Source organism: Myotis nattereri (assembly GCF_964212035.1).
Source record: "Myotis nattereri genome assembly, chromosome: 19".
Taxonomy (NCBI): Eukaryota; Metazoa; Chordata; class Mammalia; order Chiroptera; family Vespertilionidae; genus Myotis; species Myotis nattereri.
Window position 1 is genome coordinate 12,630,878 of NC_138095.1, and position 13,046 is coordinate 12,643,923.

Consider the following 13,046-nt stretch of genomic DNA (forward strand, 5'->3'; position numbering starts at 1 on the left):
CAGGGTCCAGGTGGTTATTTGGTTTGGCGGGTGCATCAGATGAGTGTTGGAGGGGAAGGATCCTTCTCCATTCCTTCCTTAACTTTGTGATTTGTGCCTGACAGTAAGCTGAGCCCTGTGGTGAAACTAGACAGCCCTCCCACCCCCCGAGCCCAGCTCTGCCCCCATCCTGGCCTCCCCATCACAGAGAAACCCCAGGCAAGCAGGTAGGAAATTATCATGACCATGTTTAATGAGAAACCTCAATTAAAAAAAAAAAAGGCTTTGTACACATATTTACATGGCTTTGGAAGGTCTCAGTGCTAGGATGAGGGGGATGGGGAGGGTCTGGCCCAGGAGAGGATTGAGGTATGTTGGGGCCTTCAGAGCCCTGGGTCTCCAGCAGGAAGCACCCCGCTCCCTGGCTGACTCTGGACCTTCTGGCCCGGATCTCGGGGGAACAGATCTCCAGGATCACCAACTGGAAGGCAGCCAGTTCCAAGCTGACGTCTCAGGAAAGGGCAGAAGGCCATGGGGCCCCAGGATCCATGCGCTAGCACCCCCGCAGGAACCTCGAAGCAGGGACAGAGCAAGGGCTCCAGCTCCCGCAAACCTACGGAGGTCCTTTCCTGAGGGACAGGGATAGAGAGCGAGGACAGCTCCCTGAGGTTCGACGGTGACCTGCACAGGTGGGGTAGCGCAGGCCCAATGCCACCCCCACCTGTAATGCCAAAGCCTCCCTGCCCAGTCTGAGACCGTTGCTGGCAGGTGACCACGACCCGCGTGGCCTTGTCTGCAGTTGTCATGTCTGACGAGACACAGGCTCTGTCTCATGCCTGATGCCCACAGTCACAAAGACGGCCACAGGTCTCTAGGGGAAGTCCGTGGCTGGGCAAGGGTCAGGCTCCCTGAGGGCATCCACGCCAGGGTTAGTGGAAGGTGTTGGCAGGTTCTGCACAGCCGAAGAAATCGGGGCCCACGCGACGGGGAAAGCCCTCCAGGACCTTCACCTTCACAGGGTCAAACTTCCAGTAGAGGCGGCCGCGCAGGAAGTAGGCGTAACCTGGGGAGAAAGGAGGGTCAGGCCTGGGCGAGTGGACATCAGGCTGAGCCACGGGAAGGGCCCAGGGGGAGGTCCCGGTGGGCAGGCTTTGGCCACTGCCGAGTCCCTTGAAACCTGCAGGCCTCCAGAAACTCCTTTCCCATTGGGGGAGCCCGTCAGCCTGACAGATGGGGGTGCTTTGGAGGCCCAGTTCCTATCTGCCAGGAAAGCAAGGCCCACTCCCCTCACTGGCTCTCCCTCCACATCACTGCACCCACCAGCCGGATACATAAGGGTATCTTGAGTCCTGTGGGTGCAATAGGCAACCTAGAGTCCGAGGCCACCGAGAGAGAGAGTTCTCCCAGCAGGTCCCAGTGTGGGAGAGCACGAGAGAGAGCACTGGACTATGAGTCCCCAACCTAGTCCTTGGAGATGGCAAGAGGCCAGATGGCTCAATGGCTGGGAGCAGGGCCTGCCTGGGCGGTGGTCCTAGCTACCCACCGTCCACCTGGGTGGCCTCAGTTAGGGAACCCCATCACCCGAACCTCTGTTTGCTCCTCTGGAAACTGGGTTCCTAACAGGTACAGCCCCCGAGAATTGCGCGAGACATTTAGGGAGCTGAGGTGTCCGGAGCGCCACCAGTGTGCGATGGTCATTATTGCCAGCCGTGACCAAGGGACCCGGGCAAGTCCTGGCACCTCTCTGACTCTCAGTCTAATCTGCAACCTCGTGGTGTAGCACTGCCCAGGCACGAGGAGGGGGCTTGCTGGGGAGAGTGCTGGACAAAGGCCCTGTGATGAAAAACTGCTGCAGCTGCTGCACGGCTTCCCCCAGCCACCCCATCGCCAACGCACCGTCCGCATCCTGGAAGGCGGCATCGATCTCAGAGGGCACTCCTCGCCAGTCCGTGGCCCGGCGGGGCGCTGGGCTGTTCACGCGGCGGGTGCCGGAGTGGAAGCGCCAGTAGTATCCATTTCGGAAGAAGTAGATCTTGTTCTTCCCAGAGCCCCAGACCAAGGCTGCTTGGACCGGGGACCACAGCAGGCCCAGCTCAGAGAGGGGTGCAGGGCCTACAACTGGCTTCTCACCGTCGTACATCCAGTACTGAGCCCCTGCGGGGAAGGGAGGCCGCGATGGGGCTGCGCAGCTGCCACACTGCAGCCATCGTGGGCCTGCCCAGCGGCCACCACCGCCACAGACTTCCCCAGCCTGTTTCCTTGTCCTGCTTGGCACCCTCGGTGCAGGGGAAGGTGGAGTCGGCAGGAATAAGCTGGGGTGGGGCAGGCGCTGGGACGCGCCACGTGAGAAAGGTTATTCTAAGTAGCAGAGAGGTGCCCGGGCTCCCGTTCCTTCCCCGGCATCTGGCTGCTCACCACCCCCTGGGCCTTAGCTCTGTCACGGCAGGTCCTGGCTGGGCCTTTGTTTATCAAGTCCCTGCCACCTGGAATGCTCCAGGCTCCCTGCCCGTTGAGAGTTAACAGCACAGGCTCCGGGGTCGCCAGACCTAGATCAAATCCCTGCTTTACGTTTTCCGAGCTGTGCCTTGAGGTGAGTCATTTCCCTACCTCTGAGCTGGAGGCCCATGTGTGGCCCACTGTGCCATGCCTTCTATTCTACGCCCACCTTGAGCGCCACCGCCTCCGGGAGGCTCCCAGCTATGTCCAGAGCAGTGAGCCTCCCTCTCCCTTGACCCTGAGGATTCAGAGCACCTGCCCATCATATTTGTCCCTCTGTCCCAACCCTTGGCTATGGCACCCCCGGCTCTTGGAAATCTGAGCATAGCCCCCACTCACCCTGGAAGAACCAGATGTGGCCCTGGGCATCCTCAAAGGCTGCGTCCACGGGGTTGGGCAGTCCCCGCCAGTGGCGCGAGGCCAGCGCAGGGTAGCCAGGCTGCAGCTGGCCCCCGCGCAGCCGCCACACAAAGCCTGCCTTGAAGAAGAAGAGCTCGCCACGGATGGTGGCTACCGCGTCAAAGGAGACCTCGCAGGCGTCTGGTGGAGCTTCCGGCTGGCGGTTGGGGGGAGAGGGCCAGGAAAGAGTCCACATTGGAGCCATAGAGACCAGGGGGTGGAAGAGCTGGTGCAGGGCCTCACCTCCTGTCTTCCCACCCTCCGGCACCTCACCTCCAGTGGTGCGATCTCGTTGGTGTCCACCCCAGCCTGGGGGCCCAGAGTTGGAGGCCTGGAGCTGGGGGCTGGCCGGGGCCGGCCATACAGGTGCTGGATGCCCCTGCGGTCATCTGGGCTGAGGCTCGGTGGGTAGCCGAAGGTATAGAAAGGGGCCATAAGGGCCTTGGCAGCCGTCGTGTGCTGTAACCCGAGTATATGGCCAAATTCATGGGCTGCCACAAGCAGGAGGTCTGTGCCTAGAAAAGGGAAATGGCTCCCTGCAGCAGACACCCCAGCTCAGGGACTCGGAAAGTTCCCATTCTCCCTGATCTTCAGCGGCCCATTCTGGAAAAATGGTCCCCAGGCCATACCCTGGTCGTCCCCAATAGTCCAGGTCTCATCGTAGTCGAAGTGGACATCCCCTTCTCGGTTGGTCTTTGGGAAGAAGGCATGGGCCAGGACACCCCCAGGGCCATCAAATGGCAGGTCGTCCCCATGCCAGTACCTGCGGAGGGGTGGGGGGGTGCAGAGTCAGCAGCTGCTGACAGCTGGGGCTGTCCCCAGAGGGGTTCCAGGCCACCGGTTTACCTGGTGAAGTCAATCATGATGTCAGCGCGGCCCTCATGCACTTCAGTAAAAGTGAGTGGTGTCACCTCGCTCCACAACTTCAGGGCCTCCGCCATCGTCTGCTGCACCTGCTCCCGCACCAGCTGCCATGGGTACCGAAGGATCCTGGGGGGAGGAGGAGGAGCCTGGGCCTCACTCAGGGCAGGGTCAGCCCCTGATGGCTACTGGGCCAGGGTTGCTCAGTGGGGGGTGGCAGGCACGCAGGACACAGGCCAGGTGAGCCTCAGGTGTGGTGCACTGATGTGGGTGCACACAGGTGTCCGCATTCAGTGGGAAGAACACCGGACCAGGAGCCCCAAGACCCACCTTATAGACCTGACTGGACCGCTCGCTGTGGGGAGAACTTGACCCTTTGACCTGCCCCTTCTCAGTTCCCAGTTCCCACCCAAGACATTTCTGCGGCCCCCAGCAGTCTCAGCTCCCGGGCCATCTGATACCACAGCAGTCTTCATGTGCCTTCTCTCCCCAGACAAGTCCCCATCTGCACGAGGTAGAAGTTTCAGCTTCTGCATCAGGGGCCTCAGGTCACCTGAGATATTACCTGTCCCCTCACCCCTGTTCCCCACCTGCATGGGTCCTGAATTAGGATGCTGGATTGGAACAACGACAAGGTCAACACCCAGCTCCCCAAGAGGACAGGTAGTGGCTGCCTCATTCCCCATGGAGTCCTAGGGCCTGGTCCTTAGTAGGTGCCCATAGGAGCTGCCTGCGTGACCGAGAGCTGTGCGCCAGCAGGTCTGCGGGGCGGCCAGGCATGGCCTGACAGAGGCACTGTCCCTCTGCCATGGGAGGGCATATGTGTGGAGGGGTGCTGTCTGTGTGTACAATCTAAGTTGGGATTCAGAAGTGTTGCCCATGGATGGCTCAGGGGCCAGTGGACACACAGGTTTGTGAACTGTGGAGATCTGACGCGTCTCAAGAAGCAGGTGTAAGGGTGGCGGGCCACACACGGACACACAGAGTTCTAGAGTTTGCTCATGGCGGAGGGCCCTACCTGTAGGTGAGGTCAGTCTTCTCCCAGCGCCCACCCGACAGCACGAACCGCTTTTGTCTGTTGCGGGCATTCAGCCCATCAGGTGGGTCAGGCACGCCGCAGCGGGGCGGTCTGGGGCCCCCGGCAGGACCAGGAGCCTCCTGTGCAGCAGGGGCAGGTGCCAGGCTGCTTGGAGGAGCTTCATGCCAGGCCTGTGGCCCCCTCCTCACCAGGTGGCGGCGGTGGGTGTCCTGGGCAGGAGAGAGGATGGGGGGCGGGCGGGCAGGTCAGGCCTCTACTCCTCATGGCTCACTGTGAGGGCTGCGGGCTGTCAGCAGCCCAGCTCAGCCCCAGCCCGCTGTGTCTCGGGGCAAGCCCAGGGCAAGAGAAGGCGCGCTCCTGTCACACTGCCGGCCTTTGGCATGAGCTGACTGGTTTCCTGATGGCTTGTTGCAAGGCCTCCTCCTGCCTGCCACTCCGCCTGGAAGGGCCCAGGGCTGCCTGTCACCTGCTCTGGCCATTTGGGCTGATGAGATCTGAGTGGGGGCACAGACACTATACTCTCCACACACACCCAGGAATGAACCCCACTGAGCTTCTGAGAGGCCAGGCAGCGCCTCCTGCCCCCCCACCAGTCCTCCCACACCCGCCCCAGCAAATACCATCTACCTCCCTTTCTTCCTGAGTCCCCTCCCTTCCAGTCCCCAGCTCCCATGTCATGTCAGCTACCCCTGCCCAGGACTCCCACCGTAGACACTCTTCAGTGTGGAGGGGCTGTAGTCTGCCTCGATTTGCTTACCTGACAAATGGGGCTAATTCCTCCCCATAGTGTTGATCTGAGGATGAGCCACGGTAATGCATTTAAAGCACATAGCCTGGCCCTAACCGGTTTGGCTCAGTGGATAGAGCGTCGGCTTGCGGACTCAAGGGTCCCAGGTTTGAGTCTGGTCAAGGGCATGTACCTTGGTTGCGGGGACATCCCCAGTAGGGAGTGTGCAGGAGGCAGCTGATCGATGTTTCTCTCTCATCGATGTTTCTAACTCTCTATCCCTCTCCCTCTCTGTAAAAAAAAAATCAATAAAATATATTTTAAATAATAATAATAAAGCACATAGCCTGGGGCCAGATACCAGTAAGGGCACCCAGTCTGGAAAATGGGTCTGATTTCTGAGGGCAGTTTTGCTCACACTTTACCAGGGCTGGGTGCACATGGCAGGGCTAGATGTGGTCTGCCAGCCCCCTCCATGCCTGAGTGTGTGTGTGTGTGTGTGTGTGTGTGTGTGTGTGTGTGGTAGGGAGCAGTTACCTGCTGCCCAGCCCCAGCAAGAGCCCCACGTGCCAAGAGATTCTGACTGGAGCTGCCACCCTCTGCAAGTCCCAGGGTTCCTAAAAAAGTTCTAGTTCATGAAAAAAGCAGAAGCTCAGAAAGACTGGGAGACCCTGCGAAATCCTCCAGCCAGGGCGTGGCAGGGCCAGGTGAGGACTCTGGTGACCCGGCCGAGGCCAAGGCTGGCTGCGGACGCTGTGCAAGGCTGGAGGAGAGGCATGTGGCGCAGTTCGCTGAGACTCAGCGCCGGCCTGGTCTGGGCAGCGGTGGCCTCCCCACGGCCATATTTGGGGTGGGAGCCGGGCCACCCAGGCCCCACCCTCAGCCTTGGCCTCGGCCTCAGCCTCTGGCAGCTCTCCCAGGCCCCGGGCTCCTCATCAGCCTCCTCGCCCCCCTCCCTCAAGCTCCCAATTATGGAGCCACCAACAACTCAACCCCCCAGAGCCACCGGACTCAACTCCCCAGAATACCCCGCTATGAAGGGGTCTTCTGAACCCCAAGGCGGCTATGGAGCTACCTGGTATGTGGGGCCCAGAACCGGTTTCCCTCGGTCTGAGCTTGCTTATTGAACGGCTGGGTACTGGGCTGTGCTGTTAAGTACTCATCACTGTTGCAGTTCCCCTGTATCGAGGCCAGGACCCCGCCTATCACTCCACGGACATGCTCTTAGCCCCTGATGGGACCTCTCACCAACTCCACCTTCATCATGCCCATTTCTCAGGTGAGGAAATGGAGCCCAAAGACGTGAAGCAATTTGCCCAGGTAACAGCTGGCAGATGGCAGGCTGTCGGTGCCCGCAGCCCGCCCTACCTGCTACCTCTGCTCTGCTCTTTGGGCTGGAGTCCCCCTTCTCCTGGAGGAGGGACCCCAGCTGGCCTCACCTTGGTGAAGAAGAGAAGGGATGGGAACATATTAAGCACCTGCGTCTTCCCAGGCGTTTTGCAGGCGGGCTCAGTGGACCTCCCCGCTCCTCCCATAAGGTGGGGGTGACACCTGTGCCAGGTCTCACACTGAGGATGTGGAGCCCAGGTTTGTGTGACCAGCCATGAGGGCTGCCCCTCCCCCCACCCCCACCATCAGGGTACAGTTTCCTCCCCCACCCCGGGGCAGGGGTACAGGACCCTCCCTGGGAAGGGCGTGGCCGGCTCTGTTGATGCCCCTGGGCAGAAATCTCTCCTCCTCTCTCTCAGCTCCCAGTGTGGCCTGGAGCAGCCAGCCATGGAGGGAGGGTGAGGAATGGACACACACACCATCCCTTCCTCTCCTGGATCATGGTACTCTCCGTGCAGTAGAAAGAGCCACAGACTGAGATTCAGAAGATCCAGTTCTATGCCATCGCACCCCTGGACGGAGTGGCCCTGGGCAAGTCACTGTCCTCTCGTAGCCTTGATTTCCCAGGCTATCAAATGGGAACAGTGCCATGGCAACGGGCCACATGCCCTCCTTCGGTAATGCCTGCTGCAGCATCTGGCAGAGCCTCTTCCCCGGCCCCGCTCCTTGCCCCTGTGAGCCCTCCTGTCCAACACCTGGGACTCCGCTGTCACCCAATTCCCTAGTGCTCCCGCCACCCCCCTGGCATCAGCTCCCCCAAAGTCTCCAGACTTTACATCGTAAAAACAGGAGTTGCAGGCAGAAGGGAGCTTGCAAACCCAGAGAAGAAGAGTGACTCCTGCAGGGTCTCCCCACAAGCAAAGGCCTCTTGCTCCCTCTCTGTGCCACCCTCCTGGGCCTTGGAAAGAGAGTGAGCAGGAGACACTAGAAAGAAGGCCTCCAGCCAGTAGGATGTTTTGGGGGAAGCCCATCACTTAATAGCGCTTGGCTTCTTTTTCCCCATTCCTGGGATGGGACACCTGCTCCCTGCCCCGCTGGCCTCCCACACTTGGTCTTTCTGAGTCCCTCCTGGCCTGGGGCCACGTGGCTTAGCTGGAAGGCCTGGCACCAGGCAGCCCCCTGATTCCTCAGATGGGTATGCTGGCCCTCCCAAGGCTGCTGGGATTCAGTGAGCTGGGTGGTGGGCCCTGGGGGTCAGGGAGCAAGCATTTTCCAGAGCCCATAGAGGTCAAGGACTTTACCCAGGGTCACACAGCAAGTGGGGCCAGAGCTGGTCCTAGATCCACACTCACGCTCCCCTCCCCCAGAGCTCTCCTCGCACCCCCTTAGCTCTCGGCCTGTCTCCAAAACCCACGTTGCTGAGAAGTGTTTCTTCTCCTGGTGCGCTCCCTCCTCCTGCGCCAGGATCCTCCCTTGGCCAGCCTGTGTGCTGGGAGCCCAGCTCACTCACCCCGTCCTCTGGCGGGCACTAAATCACAGCCTCCAACATCCTCGAGGAATTTCTCGGCTGACTCAATCTCTTGGCTGAGCTAGAGGCTCAAGGTCAGCCTCTGGGACAACTTCCAATCAGGAAAATGGGAGGCATCCGGTAGAGGGGAGATAAAGGAGGACCCCAGACTGGGAGCCTGCCGGGGAAAGCCAGACTAGCTGTGCCCCTCCGTGGTTCTCAGTTTGCTCCTGGTCCAATAGAGATCATTAATCATAGCGATGCCTTCTGCTGTTGGCAGGAGGTGACCCTGACAGGAGGCTGTGAGGAAGACAGGGGAGCATCGTCATGCCATTCTCTGTAGCATCAAGCCCCTCTGAGGCTCAGAGAGGCCAAGCAACCTGGCCAAGTCACACAGCCAAGTCGGCAGGCAGGTCCGTCTTCTCCCCGATGCTGCAGCCTCATCTCCCCCTCTCACCCCTCCGCAGCTGGTCCCAGGGGCTTCGGGGCTTTCATCAACCCTGCAAGCAGCTGAACTGCGATGGATAAATATTTACATAGCTTTCCTGGCCCTGCCAACAGCAGCCCGGGGATAAACACATCGGGACGACCCCAGATGCTCTCTGCATATCTGCAGTGACAGACAACAGCCCAGCTCAGACCTGGCCCCAACTGACCCTGCATCCATATCAGCGGGGCGGCTACAGGTGATGGAATGTCTCCGTGTGCCTGGCTGTCCCACTCCCCAAATCACCTCATGCAATAATCCTCAACGCCCAGCAGTGGGCACTGTTACCTCCCACCCCCTTCCGACAAGAAGGAGAGGGTGAGGCTCAGAGGCACCAGAGGGCTCACCTAAGGTCACCTGGTTCAAACCCAGATCTCTCCCATTTCACATGGTTCAAACCCAGATCTCTCCCATTTCTGAACCCGCGGGTTCGACTGCCCCCAAATCGAGGGGACTGGGAGGGGCTGGGGAAGAGGCAAAGCTTCCAGACTGAGGTGCCTCACACTCACCCTACCCCACCCATCCTATCTCCTCTTGCTCCCACAGCCGGTGAGGGCGAGGCTGGCCAGGGCAGAGCTGGGGCGGCTGGACAGAGGGGCCCAGCCGGGTCAGACCTCTCTCCTCACCAGACCACACTCCTGCTTATCACACCTCCCAAGGGTTTCATACCTGCCTGAGCTCACTGGTTGGCTCAGCTGCCAGTAGGGGTGGGGTGGGCTCTCAGGGGCCCACCGTCTGCAGTTGCCCAGGCTCTGACTCCAGGCTCTGCCTGGCCACCCTGTTACTGGTCCCTCAAAGCCCCAGCTTGAGGGGAGAATGCAGCTTTCTGGGCACATGCAGGCTGTCACCCCACCACCACCACGACTGGCCCTCCCCTTCTCCTCTCTCACATGAACTCGAACTCGCTTCTTTAGCTCACACATTCTTCCCCCTTCCCTTGCTCTCCCACCCCTTTGCTCTCTGAGGTTCTCAATGCTCCACCCTTGGCCCCCCCTCCTTTCTCACTTTCTCACAGTCACACATACACACACACTAGCTCTCAGCTCCTGCTGTCCTGGCTCCAAGCCTCCCAAACTTGCCACTGGCAGGTGCCTGGGCTCAGACACCATTTCCCCCAGCCCAGCTGCCGGCCTCCCCAGCTCTTCCGAACCCTCCAGCCCACTGCACACCTGGTGGTGTGCCCACGAAGGCCACACGCCTAGCGGCTGACACCAGCCTGAGACCTGCTCTGCTTTGTCCCTGGTAGAGGGCCCTGTCACCACTCCCTCTGCTCCTGCCCTCGGCACACCCCAACATCTGCGGCTGGGGCGCAGCGGAGCGGGTTCCCACGCTGATAGGGGGCGTGTGTCCAGCGCCGAGTCCCGCCTCACCAACCCCGGGCGATCCCCATGCAGGCTCCCCTTGCACACCTCCGGGGACAGGCAGCTCACTATCTATCACGCCCACAACAGGGACCCAGGAGAGGTTTTGGATAACGGGCGGCTCCAGGGTCACCTGGGCGCCCCGTGGGTCCAGCTCCGTCTCGGGGGGGCCCAGCCCGCGTGCCCGGCACCCCCTGGCCAGGAGCGGCCGGCCGGCGGCGGGCACTCACCGGCGGCCGCGGGGCCCACGCCAGCAGCGGCGGCGGCCAGAGCAGCAGGAGCAAAGGAAGCAGGAGGGCGCGCGGTGCGGCGCCGCGGAGCCGAGCGGCCCGAGCCATCCGCCCCGGGGCTGCTGGGCCTGCTGGGCCGCTCCGGGCCGCCGCCCCTTATAGCCTGCGCTCCGCCCCCGCCCCGCCCCCCGCGCCTTTTGTTCTAAACTCTCCCCGCCGGGACGGCGGCCGCCGGGTTGGGGGAGGCGGAAAGCGCACAGCTGGCCGGGTAGGGGCCCGGGGCCCCGGAGACCCCGGACTCACCAGGGGCGGGCCGAGCCTGTGGTCTGAGGCCTGGTGCTGGGTGACCCCGGCCCGGGGGTCCTGCTCTGGGCCTCAGTTTCCCCCATGTGCGGTGGGGAGTCCCAGAGAAGGCGCCGTTCCCTCCTCCTGGCCCCTACCCCCATCTTCGGAAGGCGCATCCCCAGCTGGTCCCCCTGGTAGGGCCTGGCCTCTGATCTGCTAGCCTAAGACAGGTGGTTATACCCCAGAGCCTTGCTGGGAAAAGGAATAGGAAAGTGTGTCCCAGGGGAAACTGAGGCATATGGAGACGGCCGGCCCCCCAGCTTGGGACCCAGACAATTTCTATCGATGGGGAAACGAAGGTCCCAAGAGGGAGGGGCCACACGGGCTTCTCCATACCAGCAGGCAATGGAGTGTGAGCAGGGGTGCCTCTAGCTCAGTGGTTCTCAACCTGTGGGTCGCGACCCCTTTGGGGGGAGGATCCAAGGACTCTTTCACAGGGGTCGCCTAAGACCATCGGAAAACACATATGTAATTACATATTGTTTTTGTGATTCATCACTATGCTTTCATTATGTTCAATTTGTAACAAAATGCATCCTGCATATCAGATATTTTCATGACGATTCATAACAGTAGCAACATGACAGTGATGAAGTAGCAACGAAAATAATTTTATGGTTGGGGGTCACCACAACATGAGGAACTGTATGAAAGGGTCGCGGCCTTAGGAAGGTTGAGAATCCCTGCTCTAGCTGGTCAGTGGGAGGGAGGGTGCTGGTAGGGGAGAGTGGGGCCCTGGGGGTGGACCAGCAGGTTCTTGGGGCTCCTGAGACCTAAAGCAGGGGGTGGTGTCCACACACTGGAAGGGGTTGGCCAGTCTTACGCTCCCTGTGGTGACCAGGGAGGGCCTTAACCATCTCACCAGGCAATCTGCTCCATCACGGGCCACACTGCCGAGCCAGAAAGCAGGCAGTGGCTTTTGTCCTGGTGGGCAGGGTCCTGAGTGTCACAAGGTGAGGCTGTGGGCACCCAGCCTAGGCCTGCGAAGGGAAGGAGGCTGGGAGGGAGCAGAGGGCAGTCGGGTTGATTCAACCCTCGGTCCTGGTCCCAGTCCCCCAGGGAGCCTTCCCAGCTTCCCCAGGAAGGCTCCACAGCGACGCCTAGAGGGCGAGGAGGTGGCTGACAGCAGTGAGTTTTATTACCTAACCTTTTTGTTTAAAGTGACTCACTTTGAAAAATTGAAATACCTGCTTCAGCCTCCTTCTCAGCAATACGGGTCAAGAAATCATGGATTTGGGGAGATCATTATGCATTTCCCTGATATACATGAAAAGATAACTGTTTCAATAAAAACGTTTATTAAGTGGTCTCCAGGGCTGCATGACCGTCCCTTGGGGACCCTGGAGTCCACCATTCATGAGAGCGGAAGCAGTAGCCACCTGCAGGGCAGGCCCAGGGAGGAGGGCCATGGTTACAAGTAAGGTGGGCTGGTCGCTGAGGGCTTCCTGCCAGAGGAGGACCCGATAAGCCTAGAAGGATGGGCCAATGTGACATATTCGAACAGCTGGGCAGGGACTGCATGAGCAAAGGGGTAGAGGCTGGACCAGGACTGGCATGCCTGTGAGGATTAAATGGCCCACCCCTCGCATGCTCACCTTGAAGTGGGTGGTCAACCCCACTTGAGAGAGGAGAAACTGAGGCCCAGGCCAGGCAGGGGTCCGGGGCGGGCCCTGCTCCACAGGCTGGCTGAGAGGTAAGGACACGGTAGTGCGTCTGACTTGCAGGTATATGGGGTCTTCCCTCCCTCCTCCTCCAGAGGGGTCTCCTTTCCCACTTGGATCAACCTTCCTCTCCCCACCCCCCAATGCTTTGGCTCTGGGTGAGTTCATCCTCCTCACAATCCTTGTGTCCCCAGGTCTCAGTTTCCGATCCCAGGGCACAAGGAAGAGTGATGGGAGTGTGTGTGTGCAGTAAAGAAGTCAGCTCTGCTGACTTGGCTGGTTTGGCTCAGTGGATAGAGCATCCCAGGTTCAATTCCAGGCAAGGGCACATGGTTTCAGGCTGGATCCCCAGTAGGGGACGAGCAGGAGGCAGTCGATCAATGATTCTCTCTCATCATTGATGTTTCTGTCTCTCTCTCCCTCTCCCTTCCTCTTTGAAATCAATAAATATATATATATATATTTAATATATTTTATTGATTTTTTACAGAGAGGAAGGGAGAGAGACAGAGAGTTAGAAACATCGATGGGAGAGAAACATCGATCAGCCGCCTCCTGCACATCTCCTACTGGGGATGTGCCCGCAACCCAGGTACATGCCCTTGACCAGAATCGAACCTGGGAC

At 60.2% G+C, this 13,046-nt stretch overlaps 1 protein-coding gene across 1 annotated transcript; it reads right to left on the bottom strand.

The window, feature by feature from the left end:
• Positions 1–209: 209 nt before the first annotated feature.
• Positions 210–6,764, bottom strand: MMP11 (matrix metallopeptidase 11; the record flags this gene model as incomplete). The annotated part of the gene is given in 8 exon segments (XM_081113726.1): positions 210–1,042; positions 1,876–2,133; positions 2,815–3,105; positions 3,108–3,389; positions 3,504–3,637; positions 3,721–3,864; positions 4,754–4,983; positions 6,750–6,764. Coding segments are annotated over 8 exon segments (1,488 nt in total). The 3' UTR covers positions 210–908.
• Between the last annotated feature and the right edge of the window lie 6,282 nt (positions 6,765–13,046).